General features: G+C 39.5%; 1 protein-coding gene across 1 annotated transcript; it reads left to right on the top strand.

Annotated features, from left to right (window-relative positions):
• Positions 1-5,589: 5,589 nt before the first annotated feature.
• phf13 (PHD finger protein 13) lies at positions 5,590-13,839 on the top strand. The gene is made up of 5 exons (XM_085775929.1): positions 5,590-6,141; positions 7,987-8,088; positions 10,344-10,523; positions 11,376-11,802; positions 13,000-13,839. The coding sequence occupies exons 1-5, from the start codon at positions 6,097-6,099 to the stop codon at positions 13,230-13,232; spliced, it is 987 nt and encodes a 328-aa protein (XP_085632055.1). The 5' UTR covers positions 5,590-6,096; the 3' UTR covers positions 13,233-13,839.
• Positions 13,840-15,592: the final 1,753 nt, after the last annotated feature.

Below are 15,592 nucleotides of genomic sequence, written 5' to 3'. Positions count from 1 at the left end.
CTGCAATTAAAGAAAACACATTGAACAACACAAACACTCTACAAAATCAGAGAAACTCTTCACAAATTTGGAATAACTGCACAACACAGCACTACTTAAATGTGAGCTTAATAAATTTAAGCATGAGTTGCTGTACTGTTAGTTTACAGTCAATTAGACTATTATTATTAGAATATGTCTATGTTGTAGCCTGATAAACAAAACTAGAAAATTTCCTCTGGGGAAATTTTGAAAGGCCCACGGGGCTACTGCCAGTTGTGCCATCTCTGTCAACATGGGAATCAAACCCACGATCTTAAGGTCAAGACAGAGCTGATCAGACAGACACATGATCATCTTTCTATAAGCACTGATATGGAGGAGCTGTAACCACATTAGGTTAACTGTGTGTGTGTGTGTGTGTGTGTGTGTGTGTGTGTAATCACATGAAGTTACCTGTGTGTGTTAGAGTGTGGGAGAGGAGTGCGCGCTTCCGCGCGCATTTGTATGTTACCTGTGTGTGTGTGTGTGTGTAACTGTAATCACATGAAGCTGGCTCTAGAGTCTGTGTGTGTGTGTGTGTGTGTGTGTGTGTGTGTGTGTGTGTGTGTGTGTGACTGACTTGACACATAGTTAGTTAGTAGCTGCATCCTGTGTCAGTCTGATTTAGCTGTGTCTGTGTTTATAAACATTTAAACGAGCGCCAGGTGGATTGTTTATGAAGTTAACGAGCTCTGGCCTGAGGATCAAAGAGGTTACCACGGCGATAGGGGCCCCCCGCAGGCTGAGACAGACAGAAACGTGGAGAAAAAGAGCCATTTTCTGCCTCTGCACCGGCCTCACATTTAGGCTTAGCATGACAAAACGGTAACTCCTATCAGAACAAAACACAGAACACGTTGCTCTAAGGACTTACTGAAAAATGTGGTACGATTTGGTGTTTCTACAGTAAATATTTTGGCGACGCTGGCAGTTTTAAAACATCAGGCCGTTCTGCTTCTCTCAGAAAATATTGGAGTCAATGAGGAGCAGAGACAGACGTGGCCGCACTTAGAGGCTGATTCTGTAAATTCTGTAAGTCTCTCTGATATTTTGAGCATATGATATGAGAGATAACAAGTTTGTCTTCGCCCGGGCACTGGTCCCTGCAGCTATTTCATAGCTGTTGGGACCAGTGCCCGGTGCGATGTGCCCGTGGCCCTAACTAGAAAATATGAAGACCAAAAGAATAAGGTTTGTTTGGTCAAGAAACACTGCACAAAAGTCAAGGATGTATTAGAAGAACAAATTCCTAGTTCCTTCCTAACTATAATACATCCATGACAAAAGTGTGTCCAATGGTTTATCACTTTCCCCAGGACCACGTCTGTTGTGTTAACAGGCTTTGCAGCAGATTTACATTGTAAAAAAAAAAACTTGGCAATTGTGCTTGTTATTTCTTGTCTAATTTAGCAATTCTTTACTTGTTTAATGATAAAGGAAGAAACATCTCCTTGTATTTTGTTCAGTCAGGCAAATTTAAGCTGTTAGATACTGTAAGTAAGACTTAACGGTGAGGGTTCAGACTGACCTTTGGAAGTCATTGCTGAGTCCATGTTTTCACAAAGACAGAGATGAACAGTGACATAAACCTGTATCCATTTGTGCAGGACACCAATAATTGCACCATCGTGACCATCATTAATTTACACATTAGTTGCTGTATCATTACTTTACTGTCAATTAGTAGACTATATTTATTCACCCATGTGTAACTATAATAACTGACATTTCTGAGGTCAATAGATAATCTTTGTTTGCAGTAAGTAAATGTTCTGTTACAACTGGAACGCACCAAGTCTGATTTGTCAACTTACCTTTGACAGTGAAGTCTTGTGTTTTTGTGCTTCCTACGTTTTCCTTGTGCTTTCTTCACTTCTGGCTCTGGTCGGTGGCACAGAAGATAGTCCTACTGTCAGTTTGCTCTTCATTTTTTCCAACTCCTGGTGTTGCTCTGACATCTGTGGTTACCCAAAGAGCACCGGCTACGATCTACCACAGAGAGAAAGGAAAAAACGCCCAATATGGACTAGTTTTACGGCTCTTATTTCACTTTGTAAATGTGTGTAGAGTCTGTAGACACAGCACTGGCACTTAAAAGCTGTTGGTTCTTTTGCACACCATAAAATAAAGCAAGTGACAAATGTTTCCCTGACATTTGTTTTCCTTACAGTAAGCCTCCACATTATTTCTCAAAGAGGAATTAGGATTAAAGTTATTTATTTAATCTTATTCCTCTTTAATTGCCTCGATCTGCTCTCTTCATAGATGTTTAACTTGGACACCAAACTGAACAACACCAGAGGGGAAACCTTTCTGCAGCAACCCAACTGAAGCCTCAACAATCATAGCTTCAGCTTCTCCAAATATCTTAATGGTCGCGGTGATAAAGCTCCGACAAGTTGTGGTTTTCGACATGTTAAACACGAAGCGGTTTAAATCAAAATAGTTTGAGTTTGACTCTCATTCAAAAAGAAGCAAGAAACCATAGAAACCCGCGAACAGCCTTCAAAACAAAACAGCAACCGGAAGACGAGAACGAGCACTTCCGGTGGGAAATCGTTGCTCGTTACATCATCGCCCCCTGCAGGACGCTCATAAACTCACACACACAACTTTTTTTTTTTTTTTTTTAGAAAACTATGAAAAGATATTTGATGTACTTCCTGGCATTTAATGGAATTTATGGTAACAGTGATTATTACACGCCTATGTATTGACATGACAATATTTGGTAACACTTTATTTTAAGGGGTCCTTGTTCCTGTGTATCTACCTAATTAATTACAGTGTAATTACCTATGTAACCGTATGTAATAACATGTACTTACATTGTAAATACATAGTGTATTTTGGTGTACTTACAGGTCCTTGTTACACTTGTAATAAGAAGTGCTTGTGCAAAGAGAGAGGCCACTTTGGCATTTCTTATTACAAGTGTAACAAGGACCTGTAAGTACACCAAAATACACTATGTATTTACAATGTAAGTACATGTTATTACATACGGTTACATAGGTAATTACACTGTAATTAATTAGGTAGATACACAGGAACAAGGACCCCTTAAAATAAAGTGTTACCTAATATTTATTTATTTCTGTTTTGTTTTTGTTTGTTTAATTTTCATAATTTTCTACTTATTTGAATGAGAAAGAGGGGGAAAAAATTCACACACACATACTGTAGCTGCACAAATCATAGATAATTAGCCATTCAATGATTTCAACGATCTTCAGTACCATATCATAACAATCAATTATGTATTTATCTAACATACTAGCATGCAGATAAATAGAAATTAAAATAAAAACAAGTGTAGGATAGAGATAGACAGATACAAACTAAATCATCCACATGTTCACATTTTATAGTATGATATAGCCTACAGGCTGAGAAAAAAAACAAAGTTACCTTTTAAAAAACAATATTCTCTGACAAATCTATGTTTTTAAATTGATTACAGGCATGTTGTAACTGCACTTCTCTGCAGTTTTATTTTAACAAAAAGGATTAACAGACCACATATTTTATGTTTAATTACGTAAGTGGATTGAAGAGAAGAGTTGGCTGTAGGTTGAGTGATTATTATCTGAAGCACAGTCATTCCAAGTGTTGGCCATATCTGAATTTGGACATCCACGCTATAGAATTTCCCAATTTTGCTTTGACTGTTGTGTTGTTACCACCAAATCAGCACTATTAGATAATTAAAGCAGAGGAAGCTTTAGATATTGTGTTGGCATGGATGTATAATCAATGATCTAAGAAAAGATTGGCTTGATGCCTTGGCCAGATTAATGAATTATAGGCTTCTTTTTGCCCATGCATGCCAGTTTCCCCCCTCATAGAAACCAAAACTGTTTCTGTGTAATTTCAACACACTGCTTCTCAACAAGATAAGCCTCCGACTGGCCTTATCACTTCAGATGATCTTGTGTTGTATAGTGATGCAGAAATAAATACAGTGACTGTGAGGCATTTAGAGTTATTCTATTTGAGTATTTTATTCATAACATAGGCTATAGTTTCATAAGGATGTGTATAGTGTATTTTTCTTCTTCTTACTTTTCTGTGTTATATTGCTTTTCTATGCCCTTATATTTTCAGTATATGTCTGCGCTACTGGATACTTGATACTTGAATTTCCTTTGGGATCAATAAAGCATCTCTAAGTCTTAGTTCAGAGGCCACTGAGAGGTGCAACTGCCTGCTTTGCCCAGTAGTGAATCTAGCTTTCATCAATAACTCCATATAGTAAAACATCATCATGAGATATACAAAAAGAAGCAGGGGGATAGGAGTGATGCTCGTTTTCACAGGAGCCAATAGATTTTCAACAGGGAAACACAGATGTTTAAAACATGAATTTATGATTACTGAGATTTCCAGAAGAGTTTTTCTGGAAAAAAATAAGAGACCACTTTCACAAATGTTTCTTAAAAGCATCTCTACATGTATGACAGTCATTCTTTTCTTTTCTTTTTAAAATACCAACACAAACACAACTCATTCTACTTAATGAGACACTGATGAGGTGATCACCTGAACCACACCTGATTTTATAGGAAGATTATAAAAACCACTGCTGGGATTAAACTAACTACTAACTAACTAATTAACTTTTTTTTTTTTTGCATTATTATTATTCAAGGTCTGAAAAGACTTGATATTTTTTGTTATTTTGACTAGTTGTCATTTTCAGCCAATAAAAGCTCTAAATGACAATATTTTTATTTCAATTTTGGGAGAAATGTTGTCAGTAGTTGATAGAATAAAACAAATTTTTTTAAATTAAATTTTACTCAAACACATAGTAAAACCATGAAACTGATCATTTTGGGAGTGGTCTCTTATTGTTTTCCAGAGCTGGTATATAGATACACACACACACACACACACACACACACACACACACACACACTACCATGTCAAAAGTTTGGACAAACATTCTCATTCAATTCTTTTTTCTTTTCTTTTCTTTTTTTTTATCACTTTCTACAATTAAAATTCATACTGGAGACATTAAAACTATGAAGGAACACATAGGCCTATAGAGTTCAGCTACTAGTTCATAAATAGATCGAAAAGGTGTAGGCTGAAGCTGTCTAGCTTATAGATGCCTACCCTTTAATTCAATTTCCCATTATATCCATTACAGCTCTTCATGATTTCAGAGTCATGGAAAGAAACACAAGTATCCAATAATTAACAAATGTTGCCAAAAATAAAATAAATACATAATTAAGCGGTATTACAGTTGCAATCAGAGTCATAAAAAGAAATAACTAACAAGTGTAGCCAGAAAAATAATCAGACCAACACCCAATTATTCAATCCTGTTTTTAGCTTTCTATCTATCTATGTTTGAATCTATTCTTTAGTTTTTAGTTATGTTGTAAACACAAAAGTGTTCATTAAAATCAAAGTGTAATCTGTCACATTTTATGTTTATTAAACATATCCTGGTCCTAGATAAACCAAAGGGAGGGCGCTAATGCATCGTTGGGTCGACGAACTGCCATGAGCACAAAAAAAAGAAGAAGAGGGGGAGGAGGAGAGGAGGAGGAGGAGAGGAGAGGAGGGGGGACAGCAGGCAGCCGGTGACAGCCAAGAAGTGAACCGCTCCCCCAATAGCAGCAGTCAGTCAGTCAGTCAGTAAACTGGATTAAACGGAGACGTTACCGGACAGGTCGGTCGGTCGGTCGGTCGGTCGGTGGAACAAACACCGAAGTAACGTTCAGTTCACGAGAGTTACGTTTTTTTTTGTTTTGTTTTTTTGTTTTCACAACTTTGAATCTGACTGGTTGTTAACGTTGTTAGCTTCTTGTCTGTCTGATTGTTTGTTTGTTCTGGGCGCTGGTCCCAATAAGTCATGTTATTAATATTGTTTTATTATCGTTTATGGAGAAGTGAGTGACTGTTGCTGCTGCTTCGAGCTGAGCATCGGTAACGCCGACGTTACAGCGGTGTAATAAATATAACGTTAGGTGGTGTTAGCTTGGTAGGTAGGTAGGTAGATAACCCGTTGCTGTACTGTCAACGTTATCGACAAAACGCCAGGTGGTCGGAGGAAAGATGGGTGACTTGGACCCATCGACATCTCATGCATTTCAGTCGGAGGTAAGTGTATTTTTTTAATTTATTTATTCATTTATCTTTATTTAACGACGAATAGCGCGTTAGCAGATGTCAACTTGTCACCACCACACGATGAAGCAGCTGCTGATTAGGTAGCGTTAGCTCACTAGTGCTAGTAGCTACAGATAAGTTACACACACACACTGACACACACTCGGACAAGCTTTTTACACTACACTGCCAACTTTCACCACTCTACTACCAAAAATCTGACATTTTAAAATTGTAAACGAGTCATCGATGTCACTTTTGTGAGAGTAAGAGTGAGCGATGTTGTCTCTCGGTTTGAGTTAGCATTAGCATTAGCCTCATCGAAAAGAAAACATTCCTTTAGTGCGGAGCATGCTAACATCAACACCGGCTAATCGATCATCATTTCAACGACATCTTGTCCTTATTGTTAGTTAATTTGTGGCTTATAGTGACTCTTTGATACAAAATGCTTGTATGCTTTCATAGTTTTGTTTGACAGCTTAACTCTACTATTCACTATCACGAGCCAGAAGCAGCTAGCCTCAGCTGTTGCTAGCCGACCGAGCTAACATTAGCTGTCGTTTTTTTTTAGTTGGTGCTACTCGGTTGGGGGTGGGGGGTGGTCGAATGGCTAATGGAGTTAATTCAACTTTAGCTCGTGTTAGTCAACATGTTATTGTTTCATTTCATTTTCCGTTTGTTTACGCCGAGTGTCACAGCCTGCAGACTAGTATGGCTGTATGGCTCTCTGTGTGTGTGTGTGTGTGTGTGTGTGTGTGTGTGGCGATCAGTACTTGTTAAACGTCAACGCCATGTCGGGATGTGTAGGCAGCCTCGATGCACATTTTTATGTTGTAATATGTAATAAACCAAACAAATTCGCCTTATTTTTAATCATCACTGGAACAACGCTTATGTTGTGTTATGAGGTTTTGCTGCACGTTTACATTGTCTTTATTTTCAGTTAACGTTAGGCTTTTGTTCGACTTGCACTAAGAGCTAAATTAAAGGGTCTTTAAAATGCTAAAGAGAAAAGGAAAAGAAGCAAACAAGTGACATTTCTGGGGTCGCTAGAGGAGGTGAGCTGGGGGGTGAAATGTCCATGCAGTTAATCTAACTTTAGCTCATGTTAGTCAACATGTTATTGTTGCGTTACTTTTTTCCATTGGTTTACGTCGAGTGTCACAATCTGCAGACTAGTATGGCTGTCTGTGTGTGTATGGCGATCAGTACTTGTTAAACGTCAACACCATGTCGGGATGTGTAGGCAGGCTTGATGCACATTTTTATCCAAATTATTGGGCAATGTTGATGTTGTAATATGTAATAAACCAAACAAACTCGCCTTATTTTTAATCACCACTAGAACAACACTTCTGTTGTGTTGTGTTGTGTTGTGTTGTGTTGTGTTGTGTTGTGTTGTGTTGTGAGGTTTTGCTGCACGTTTACATACATTACTTAGCAAAGATGCTTGTTATTTGATGTCAAATTTAACATAGTCTTTTGTTTCAGTCAGGCTTTTATTTGTGGTTTCTTATCTGATGCAAATTTAAGATGGTGAAGTTAGAAAGTTGACTTAACTCTGAGGGTTCAGACTGGCAACTGGAAGTGATTTCTTTTTTTTTTTTGTAAGTGAACTAGTATGATTTACTCTTTCTCCTAGCTGGAGACTTGCATTAAAGTTTAAATTAAGGGTCTTAAAATGCTCAAGAGAAAAGGAAAAGCAGCAAACAAGTGACATTTCTGGGGTCACCACCAGAGAACCTTTGTTTGAAGTGATTAACAATGAACTAATCAAATAAGTGTTCAGTGATGCTGTAAAGCAAATGTTTCAGTGGTGTGCCTGTGTTTCAGGGTTTCAGTCCGCCATACAGGAGGAGGAGGACGGTGGAGGATTTTAACAAGTTTTGCACTTTCGTCTTGGCCTATGCCGGTTATATCCCATATCCCCAAGAGGTGAGTTAAACGACGACGCATGTACACTCATCTTCACCCAAGCATCTGTAATTTTAGGCTCAACTGGTGTTTTTCCTTTTGATGTGGATGCATTCGTCAGCTTTGCTACCACCAAGCCTGAAGACTGTTTCTTTATGTTGCATCACATTAACTTATGTGAACGAGCTAAAGTCAAATATATAGTTGTTAAAGTGGAAAAACAACTAGAATAAAAGAAATGTCAGATAAAGATATAAATGCATTGATTAATATGATCCCAAGGGTAAAAATAAAAAATAGTTTTTTGATCTGATCGTTATCTGTTAAATCTTCAACTGTGTTGACTCAGCACATTGTATACGAGACGTTGCGGTTTCTGGGGCTCACTGAGCTGCAGCTTCTGTTTGGGGAACGGGAGGGAATATGCAAACAGTGACATTATCTTAAACAGATTCTTTTGTCTTGGTCGTCTCCCAGGCTTCAAGGGTCTGTGTCGGTGTTAACACACCCTGAAACAAACCTTAACCACAGCAGTTAATTCTGGTTAGATGGTCACACCCTTGATAGCGTCAGTGAAATTAGTAGTTTCTATACTATGGCTTAACATTTCATGAGAAGTGCATGTCTTAAGAAAATAATTTCACTTCAATAATGTGACTGTGTATGAGCACAATTCCTCATCACACGACCTGTGATTGACAAATTTACTTCCTTTTCCTCCCCGTCAGCCACAGTGGTTTCTAAATTATGACTCATTTCACTCGAGTTGTGGTTGTTCCTTCGAAGGTTTTTTTCTCACCATGTCGCTCTTCTGTTTTTCTCTAACACGTGCTATCTTTGTTTTCATTTCCGCCCCCGTCCTGTGTGCATATTGTGTCACATGTTGTAAGGGCTGTCTTATCATTTGTTGATGCGTGCTGCTGCTGATGGGCTCTGTGCCAACTTGATAATGCAAATACAGCAAGTATAGTTTAAGGTTTAAATTGAAAATGTAATAGCAACAATAGTGGAACATTCAAGTTGTCATGACAGTACTTTAACAGTGCCCACACTCTCATTAACGGTGGCTGTTTGACACCCAACTGTGTTATATTGTTATACAGCTGAATTTCTGGCACTCAAAACGTGTCATTAAAGGTAGAAGAAATCTCAGTAGTCTGAAGCTGCTCCGTGCCCAGATACAGCCCTTGAAACTATATAAAGGTCTTGGTAATGTAGGCTAATATATAATATGAACGAATGAATGAAAGTTTATTTGAACACATAATAAAAGAACAACAAAAATAAAAACAACGAAACTTAATTATTTATGTTCAAAAGGAGTGGGAAGAAGCCAAATCTTATTAAATACCACCCCTTCTCCCTATGTTAATTCCAATATATACTATAATAAGTTATAAAATAGTAACAATAGTATGATAATATATATACACTGGTGGAAAAAAGTTTTTCGGACACCCTTAAAATTGTACACATTCCCACGGACGCCCAGATCTTCAACCTTCATTAGTGGATCACAGAATATCTCATGTATTTTTATGGAACCAATCAATTTTAAGTTTTTAATAGCTTTTTTTTTTTTTTAGAATTTGTTTAGTATTTTGGCTGTGACTGTACTGAAAGATATGGATTGGTCCCATAAAAATAGATAAGAAATTGAGTATTGGGTCATTTTGGTACCAGTGATCCACTAATGAAGATCGTACTTTTTTTATTAAAAGACACAATTTTTGTTGCCGTGCCGTGTTGTCTATATAAAGCCAGCATATTTGAAAGTTCTTCAGAGACAAAAAATGGCTAAAACACAAGGAACCTACTGCTGGAAACAGGCCTGAAGATACAGATTCTCAGCCAGGAAGGATCCAGCTGCTGCCAGATAGCCAGGAAGTGCAGATGCAGTCCTTCAGCAGCTGGATACACTCTGCAGAAATTCAGACGAACCAACAGCTTGAAGACAAACCAAATGAACGCTTCCTGATCCGCATGTGCAGGGAATTGTGTAAAATTTTAAGGGTGTCTGAAAACTTTTTTCACACACATACTCACATGTACAACAAAAAATGAGAAGCTATAATAGATTAAGATGTCAATAACAATAGCAGTACCCCCATTTCATCCCTGTACCTTTATAAAGACGTGCTATTTATACTTTACTTTAAACTGTTTTATGTTTGGACATTGTTTTAATTCTAATAGATTCTGTTTGTGTCGGTTCTGTGTTTTTGACTCTTTTTAAACTCACTGACTGAACTCTACTTGTCAATTTATTGCCACAGGACTCTCCACTGCGAAGTAGTTCCAGCCCACCCAACAGTACAGGCAGCACAGCTGACAGTGATGGCTGGACCCCGGGACCCCCGGGCCCCTGCCCCCAGCGCCCACCCAAGGTCCAGCAGGACAGGAGCCGGAAACGTCCACAGCCAGGAGCCACGCTGTCCAGCCACCCCAAGAAAGAAGTGAGTTGAACTGATGTCTCACCGGCACTTTCACACCTTTTTTTTTAAAGGGATAGTTCACTGGAAATTGAAATTTCACTCATTATCTACTCACCCTCATGTCGACTAAGGGCTGGGAGAAGTTTCAGAGTCCTCCGTGCCTTCTCTGAGTTACAGCGGGGCTCGGTGCAGCACTGCATGTCCATATGACGGTAGCAAACGGGGCTCACTTTTCTTTGTCCAAAAAGACACACCAAAGACCATCCAAATACCTCCACATAGCTCGTCTGTAATGTCCCTCTTGTATTGAAGCCCCAACATGAGTAATTGTTCCGAAAAATATTAAATGAGTCTATATGTGTCTCAGTTCACTGCTCTGCCTGTGTCTGTGCAAATCTCGCACGATTTGCGCAGACACCCAGTTCACGGCTCCGCAAATCACGCGAGATTCAGGCAAAGCAGTGAACTGAGACACTGGGAGCTTCCGCTACAAACAAGCTTAAAATATAGACTTATTTAATTTTTTTCGGAACAATTTCTCATGTCGGGGCTTCAATACAAGAGGGACATTACAGACGAGCACTATGGAGGTATTTGGATGTTTCTTGGTGTGTCTTTTTGCACGAAGAAAAGTGAGCTCCGTTCGCAACCGTCCTATGGACATGCAGTGCTGCACGGAGCCCCGCTGTAACTCCGAGAAGGCACGGAGGACTCTGAAACTTCTCCCAGCCCTTAGTCCACATGAGAGTGAGTAGATAATGAGTGAAATTTCAATTTTGAGTGAACTATCCCTTTAACATATATGTTCGTCTTCATCCCTTCTGACATACGTGTGCTTTTTTTTTTTTCTTCCTCTTTTTTCCTCTTCTGCAGCACACAATCGCTTCCCTGCACCCGGACGACCGCAGGAAAGCTGACAAGCTGAAGAAGAAGAAGAGGAGAAAGGAGAGGGAGCATCAGGAGGGCGAGGAGAGCGAGGCTCAGCAGCAACCCCACTCGTCCGTCTCAGAGGAGCTGCAGTACCCCGTCTCCTTCGGTGGCCGGATGATCAAAGAGGAGCCCGAGGATGAAATCAGCATTCCCCTCCACCCCGAGCGGCTGCCGAGCCCCTCCCCCTGCAAGGAGGAGCCCAAGGAGGAGCGTCGATACTGGGACGGCCGAGATCTTGAGGAAGGAGTGGTGAAGGTGCAGAAGGTGGAGGGCTTAGCAGGAAGCAGGACGGTGTTTCGCCAGGGGAAGCAGGTGGTGTTCAGAGACGAGGACGGATCGGGAGAGGACGAGGACATCATGGTAGATTCAGGTGAGGTTTCATGTGATTAACACTTTGTTACAAGTTTGTAATTCAGATTTTATTGCTTTTTAACAGCGCAACAAAAGGACCAACATATATACGTAAATGAATGTGAACAATGACAAGAGCAAAACAACATAATTCCTTCCCACACTCACAAAGACTTGCATAAACTAATCCGAACACAAAAATAATTACACATGTATCTGCATGCACAAAGTTAATAACATTTCCAGAATCTCTCTCGACTCAGTCACCACCTCACCACATATCAGACTTTAGTCACAGTCAAGACGTGACTTATTGTTTACATGATTACATGATTTATGACCTCATCATTTCATAAATACCTCCTCCCTATTGTTCAGCCTGAACATCAATTGTTTATAGCTGGTTATTTTGGTCATTTCTCCAAACCATTCATTAAATGGGATAATAATTTTTGATTCCCAGTGTCTGAGAACGATTCCTATACCCCATAGTAAGGATCTAATCTACGTACACCATAGAGTTTCTTTTGCAATACTTTATTTTGAGGTTTTCAGTTATGCAAAAACAGTACAACTCATTCCCACAGACAAAGTAGAATAAATCATAAAGACAAACAAATAAATAATAATAATGGTAAAATAAAATAATTTAAAAAATAAATACAATAAAATAAAAAATGACGAAAAATGAAACATTGTGACGCATGTGTCACTAAAACATCTTAAACATTGTACCTGGACGTTAATATCAATTTACAATTGAACCAGTTCAAGGCTTACAGAGAGTCCACAGCTGTTAGGGGTAATGTTTCTATATATTCAATAAAAGTTTGCCAGATGAGGTGTCATATCTATTTCTCATGACATAGGTGATCTTCTCTAAGGGTAAACAGGTCACAGTTTCTGATATCCATTTTGATATAGAGGGAGAGGAATCTAACAGTAAAAGCTATGTCAATACATTTCCTGGAACTCTGACTTAGTTTCAAGTTTGTTACATTTCCTAAAAGACAGAGTCCAGGATCTAATGGAATCGGTGTATCCATGATTTTAGTCAGCGTGTTGCACATATCATACCAAAATGTAGTAACCTTAGTGCATTGCCAAGTGCAATGTAGCATGGAAACGTCCACCACAGAGTTTCTGTGTTACAAGTTTAACAAAATCTGACTCAGTGGATCCTCTCTCTGCCTCTCTGTCTCTCTCGTCTCCTCAGATGACGACTCGTGGGACCTGGTCACATGTTTCTGCATGAAGCCTTTTGCGGGACGGGCCATGATCGAGTGCAACAAGTGTAACACCTGGATCCACCTGTCGTGCGCTAAGATCCGCAAGAGCCACGTGCCAGAGACATACGTGTGCCAGAGCTGCCGAGAGATGGACGGCACCGCCGATGCCCGCCGCTCCCACCGCTCACGCGTAGGCCCGCGCAAACACCTGCTGGACTGACCCCGAGCTGAACCGTGAACTCTGACCCCTTTCCCTCCCCCCTTTTGCCTCCTCCCCTCTCTCCCCCCACCTGCTGGACTGACCCCTCCTCAAATTCAGGTCTTTTAGACCCTCCAGTCTCTGTGCCCTACTGGTTCTGCCATGACCCACATTTTCTATGAACACTTTGATGGACCTATCCCAAGCCCTTATTCCATTTGAGAACAGTTTGAGTGCTATTTTAGATTTACCGAGGTTTGTTTCTGCTTCCCTACAGACTCTGTGCGTAAGGCAATCACTGAATGGATGTGTGTCTGTAGATGACATTAGCATTAGCAGCAAACCGCTACTGTTGGGACTTGGTGTCTCGTGAACACTGGAAACATTTGAACTGCCATATAGAGAGAGAGAAAACCCTCACAACTGCCACCCACTATGGTGCATGCTGGGATTTGTGGGAAAGACTGTTTGCACTTTTTCACTTTTTTCTTAGTTTAAAAAAAAAACAACCATCTGACCTTTTCTGTTCTAGAGACAGGTGTGTCTTTCTGATTAAACTGGATTTGATCTCTCGAAGATGCCTCTATTAATGTTACACAGTTAACCGTTTAAAAAAAAAAAGAGAAAATAAGTTAAGCCTTGTGTTAATTGCTTCAGATGGTGCTATAGTATTAAGCTGAGGTATAATCCAATAGAACAAAGATGTAGGATAAGAGACTAGAAGTCTGCATCTGCTTCATCTGCTTGTTGGTCTGATTTGTTATCCAAGAGACACTGTGAGAGAATATCACTGAGGCTTTACAGCCTGTACAGCCGAAACCAAGCGCTTGCCCCCCCACCCCCCTTCCCCTCCACTTCACAAGCTGTCTTCCAGCCTCGGCTACTCATCTGAATCAAGATGTTACGCTGACACACATGGAGCGTTCATATGCTGTTTTTTCCCAAAAAAAAGTGTTCAAAAAGGGTTTTTAATAATATTATTTCACCAGAGGTAACTTAACCGTTCTGAAGAAGAAAAAAAAACCTCATAATTGACAAGATTCAGGAAACACGACTATTTCCTTTGTTTTCAGTTGCCTGTGCTGAGCAGGATTTCGCTTTTTGCCTCATTTCATAACAAAGTTGGAAGAGTTGTATTGTTCACAGTGCTTTTTATTATACAAACCGTTATTTAAAGTTTCCTTTAGTTTTCAGCCGTTTCATGCTCAAGACGAAAGTTTTCAGAGACAAATATATTTATAGAAGGGAAATCCTGTGGCCGTCCTGTTTAGGTATCGACAGATAAAAATAAAAACGCTATCTCAACTGGAAGCATTGGAGAGATCCACTCGAGAGTCCAGTTGAAATTATGCATGTGAGTGTGTTTGTTTGAATGGTTAACACTGCGTGAGGGTGTTGCATGAGCTGCTATGAGTTGTCTCAACCATGCTCCCATGATTTTTTTTGATTTTTTTTTACAGGGGATGGGGTTGTTGTAAGATGGAGAAATGGATATCTGCATCGTACTGTGTGCAGGGTCGGTTTGTTTTGTTTGTCTCTGAAGGGTCAAATCAGAAGAACAGATCTCAGTCTCTTATCTCCTCTTGCTAACGTTTTCACAGCAGTATTCAGTTACTTCCATGTGCAAGAGGTTTAATGGAAAAAAAAAAAGAAAAGTTTTGTTTTTTCACTTTTTTTCCTTCCTTAAACCTTGCTGCAATTTGGATTTAAAAATAATAATAATAAAAAAAAGATTTTAAGCTTTGTTCATGTGCCATCTGCTGTTGGGCCTGCCTGTGTAGGCTACATGTTGTTTCTGATTACCGTATTACAAAAAGCCATACTGTAGAGTGACAGATTTTTAGGACCTTGGATATTAGTCCAGGAAGAAAAGGGTTTTACAATGCAGAATCAATGACTAACAAACACACACACACACACAATGAATGTTTGGGTTTCAAAAAGAACACAAGATTTTTACAAGAGTGTGAAATGGTTAAGCTCATATCTGCACTCTGTGTTTTGCTATTTACCAATGTTGGCTAACTGGTTCGTACTCGGCAATCCCCCCCTCCCCAAGGTCGTGATGTTTTTAAGACGTTTTAAGACCTAAAATCTTTTTTTTTTTTTGCTGTTTCTCAGGACGTTCTTGTCTTGAAGAGAACCTGAAGCCGCCTTCAGGCACAAAATTCACCAACGTTGAGTCTGCGTCTTAAAAGACATCAGTGTAATTAATGTTTGTTAACAATGCTCATTGTGATACAGCTCGTGTATTCTGATCCAGGGTTGTCCCACCCCCCTTATTGAGAAAGCGTTGTCTGTACTGTGGTGCAAACTGTTTCTGTGAAACTATTGTAAACTATTGTAAATAAAGAGTTACCATTTTAACTTGTTGCTTCCTG

This window comes from Trachurus japonicus, chromosome 5, assembly GCF_045865225.1.
Source record: "Trachurus japonicus isolate A0001 chromosome 5, Traja_1.0".
Lineage (NCBI taxonomy): Eukaryota > Metazoa > Chordata > Actinopteri > Carangiformes > Carangidae > Trachurus > Trachurus japonicus.
This window is presented reverse-complemented; position numbering and strand designations above follow the sequence as displayed.